The sequence below is a fragment of the Adiantum capillus-veneris genome, unplaced genomic scaffold (genome assembly GCF_014529385.1).
Source record: "Adiantum capillus-veneris isolate H3 unplaced genomic scaffold, ASM1452938v2 Hic_scaffold_627, whole genome shotgun sequence".
Classification (NCBI taxonomy): Eukaryota; Viridiplantae; Streptophyta; class Polypodiopsida; order Polypodiales; family Pteridaceae; genus Adiantum; species Adiantum capillus-veneris.
The window spans coordinates 53,731-57,423 of NW_028221669.1; the positions used below are offsets into that span (position 1 = coordinate 53,731).

The following is a 3,693-nucleotide window of genomic DNA, read 5'->3' on the forward strand; positions in this document are numbered from 1 at the left end:
GAAGGTGAGAAAACCTAAAGAGTTTGAAGAAATTTAGTGTAAAACCTTCCAAATATAATGAATTTACCGTTATTTTCTTTTGTGCACAGGTTTTCTAACTTTTATTATTTCAAGCGGTGGTTTCTACACTAATTGAGTGTCCTAGTTCGCGACCGCTTTGTGAACATGCTCTTGTGTTTCTTCCTATTTCATTGCCCTATTTTTTTGTATGTCTCGGCTCTGCGTGCAAACACGCTGAGGATATGCAGAGGATGACGATGCGAGAGGCAACACCCGATATAGCAAGGTAAGGTCGCTCTGAAGCTCGAGAGCAAGTTCCCTGTCCTGGGAAGGGCCATTGATGCGTGGCGTTCACAAGCAAGGCCCGAGGCAGGTTCTGTAAACTACAGCAATGTGCGTGCAAACACGCTGAGGAATATGCAGAGGAGGACGATGCGAGAGGCCACCCGATATAGCAAGGTAAGGTCGCTCTGAAGCTCGAGAGCAGATTCCCTGTGCTGGGAAGGGCCATTGATGCGTGGCGTTCACAAGCAAGGCCTGAGGCAGGTTCTGTAAACAACAACAATGGACCCTACATGGATGTAATGAGCAGATTGCAACGACATGCGAGAGACTTGGGCCTTGCGTGTGTGTTTATTGTGTTTATTGGCGTGCCGCTCTTCTGATTGACAATATGGGTATTATCACCAACATCACTTATATTAGCAGGCTTCATCGGTCGGGCACAGCTGAGGACAACCCAAGGATGATGCAATACTTGGTTGAGGGTGACGTGTTGCTCAGGATCATTGCAGAGCATGCCTTTGAGGAGGTCCTGAGCTAAGCACAAAGGATGGACCCATCCAAAGAGAGCCTGTCGGCGTTATATAGGATGGCAGCATGGAAGTTCTCATCCAAGGAGTCATCAGCAAGGTGTTGGATGAAGCTAGGCATCGTGCCAGTGAGCATGAGTTGCAGGTAGACCCCGAGGCTCCAGATATCGACACGATGGTCGTAGCATCTTTGGATAAGCTCAGGTGCATGGAAGGGCGAGGTTCCGACGCGGGCATCATCGAGCCTCTATAAGGGATCCTCCATGGATGCAGCATGCCCAAAGTCTGCCATCAGCACCTGATGTAGCTCATATGGTGGTGCTACTGCACCAGCAGCTTGCTTAGTCGCTCTGCTTCGAAGGGGTCCGGTAGGAGAAGCACGTTCCCGAGCTTGATGTTGCGGTGGACAATGCCCCGAGCATGGCAGCGGATAAGAGCTCGGGCCAGGCTTGCCACGATGTGGGCAGCCTCTCTTTCATTGAGGATGGGGCAAGCATCGAGCGCATGGGGAGACATAGATGGAAGCGATCTAGAGTGTTGCAGCAGACATGATCTCAAACGGTGGGCTCTGTATCAAATGTGGACCTGATGTAGCTCATATGGTGGTGCTGCTTCTGCCATCAGCACCTGATGTAGCTCATATGGTGGTGTTGCTGCACCAGCAGCTTGCTTAGTCGCTCTGCTTCGAAGGGGTCCGGCAGGAGAAGCACGTTCCCGGGCTTGATGTTGCGGTGGACAATGCCCCGAGCATGGCAGCGGATAAGAGCTCGGGCCAGGCTTGCCACGATGTGGGCAGCCTCTCTTTCATTGAGGATGGGGCAAGCATCGAGCGCATGGGGAGACAGAGATGGAAGCGATCTAGAGTGTTGCAGCAGACATGATCTCAAACGGTGGGCTCTGTATCAAATGTGGACTTGCTAAAATGTATTCGCAATATGAGCAGAGCTAAACGAGGGGGACAAGTGCAGGTACTAATTAGCTTGAGCAATTATTCTTAGATATTTTGGTCTGATTGTACCTAGAGCAAAGCATTGTTTGATGGTGAGTGTAGATTGCTTGAGGGAGTATTGAGTACTTTGTATTGTCCAAAATAGTTTGCAAGTACAAAATATCTAAATCTGGAATGTATTTCCATACAAATTAGGGTGATCAACATATACCTTAGATATTCTTGTTAGGCATGAATGCTTGCATGTGATGATGGAAATTTGAAGTCTTTGAAGGTGAAACATGGAGTTTCATTGTATATAGACCTGTGTTTATTCATGTATAGACCTGAGTTTATTCATGTATAGACCTGTGATGATGGAAATTTGAAGGCTTTGAAGGTGAAGCATGGAGTTTCATTGTATATAGACCTGTGTTTATTCATGCCTAACGTTCATGTCTATATACAATCAATAATCTAAGCTTCTCATTGATTGTATATAGACCTAAGTTTATTTGAATTTGGAAATTCTTAGATTAGAAATGTAACTAATTTCAAGAAGTGTCATCTTTCCTCTATTTTTTTTAAATCATGTTTTTGAAGTTTCTCTGAACTTCGCACACACTATATCAACTGATCCGAAAGTGGCAGCCAGAATAGAGTGACAGCTTCTACTAGTCTACTCGTGCTCCAGATGAAGACAAAAGTTGTGTTATTTTTTTTCGTGATTTTTAGTCTGGCTTGCAAATAAGTTTAAAGAAGAATCAGCAAATTTGTGGACAATATTGCCTATCAATGATCAATGTTAAGCCAAAACAGAATTTGAGTTGTTGATGAGATATTGGTGCAATGTTTTTTTATTGTTTCTGTTTTTAGTTTCTGTTGTGTTGTCCAATGTCCTTCTGCAAGGCGTTGTGCATGCATGCACGCAGCGAGAGGCCTGACAGAACTGCAGTTTGCCAGGGTTTAAGGCTAACTGTCAGTTGCTCTCTTTTTGTTAGCATGTCTCACACAATCAACAGGGGATGGCTGGACCGTGGACGAGCTAATATATATATATGCGCCAAGTAAACAACAATCATCTTACTGCGCCTATTGTAATTGGCCTATGATGCTCAATGCTACTGATCTCCAACAATATAACCCTTTTGTTTTGTATAGTGTGATCAGCATTACTGATGCATGTAGGGGCTTGTCAATCTTATCAATCCTGACAACCAGCGTGCACCGGAGCTATTGGTTGTAGACTTCATTTGTAGCCTCTTTTCCCACTAAGAGTGTGGACATTACAAGGCTCATGTTGTCGGAAGCAGACCTGGTGCATGCCCTTATCAGCCTGGTTAAAAAACACAGGAATGAGGCGGTGGTAGAGGTGGCCCCAGGGGAGGAGCCGACCCCTTACCCTTCCTCCTTGCCAAGCCGCACATCAACATTCTCGCAACCAACAATGACGGAGTTTGTGGTGGTGGGTGTACGGGGGGTAGTGTAGTGTGAAGTGAACATTTTGCCTAGTGGAGGCGGATGTGATGGGGACACTGGCAGAGGTGGTGAGTGGCGAGGGGGGCATCTCAAAGCAAGCGGCGCTCATGGCGTGGGCAACTCGTGCAAGAAGAGTGAAACGAGTAAGAAGAGAACCCCTAGTTGTGTTCCTCCATTTTCTTGTTATATGGTCAAATAAAACTGCCATATAGCTAGAATGTTGTGGTTATAACCATATAGGAGTATTCTCATTATTACATGTTTGCACTCTTACTAGATACGTGTATTTGATCTAGTAAGTTTCCTAGCAATTATATTTTTTTTACTATATAGAAATGTGTCCAAAGCTCCTTGTGCTGGTTGGTCTCGTGCAACTCGAGACAGATGGACACGTCGCAAGGATAGTAAGAGTGCACGACCTGTATTCTGACCTTGCGCACAGAGAAGCTGCAACTAGATTCTTCATCAGTGGAA

General features: G+C 45.7%; 1 protein-coding gene across 1 annotated transcript; it reads left to right on the top strand.

Annotated features, from left to right (window-relative positions):
- Positions 1-205: 205 nt before the first annotated feature.
- Positions 206-2,125, top strand: LOC147416673 (uncharacterized). The gene is made up of 3 exons (XM_086508176.1): positions 206-1,016; positions 1,146-1,373; positions 1,475-2,125. The coding sequence occupies exons 1-3, from the start codon at positions 880-882 to the stop codon at positions 1,731-1,733; spliced, it is 624 nt and encodes a 207-aa protein (XP_086364302.1). The 5' UTR covers positions 206-879; the 3' UTR covers positions 1,734-2,125.
- Positions 2,126-3,693: the final 1,568 nt, after the last annotated feature.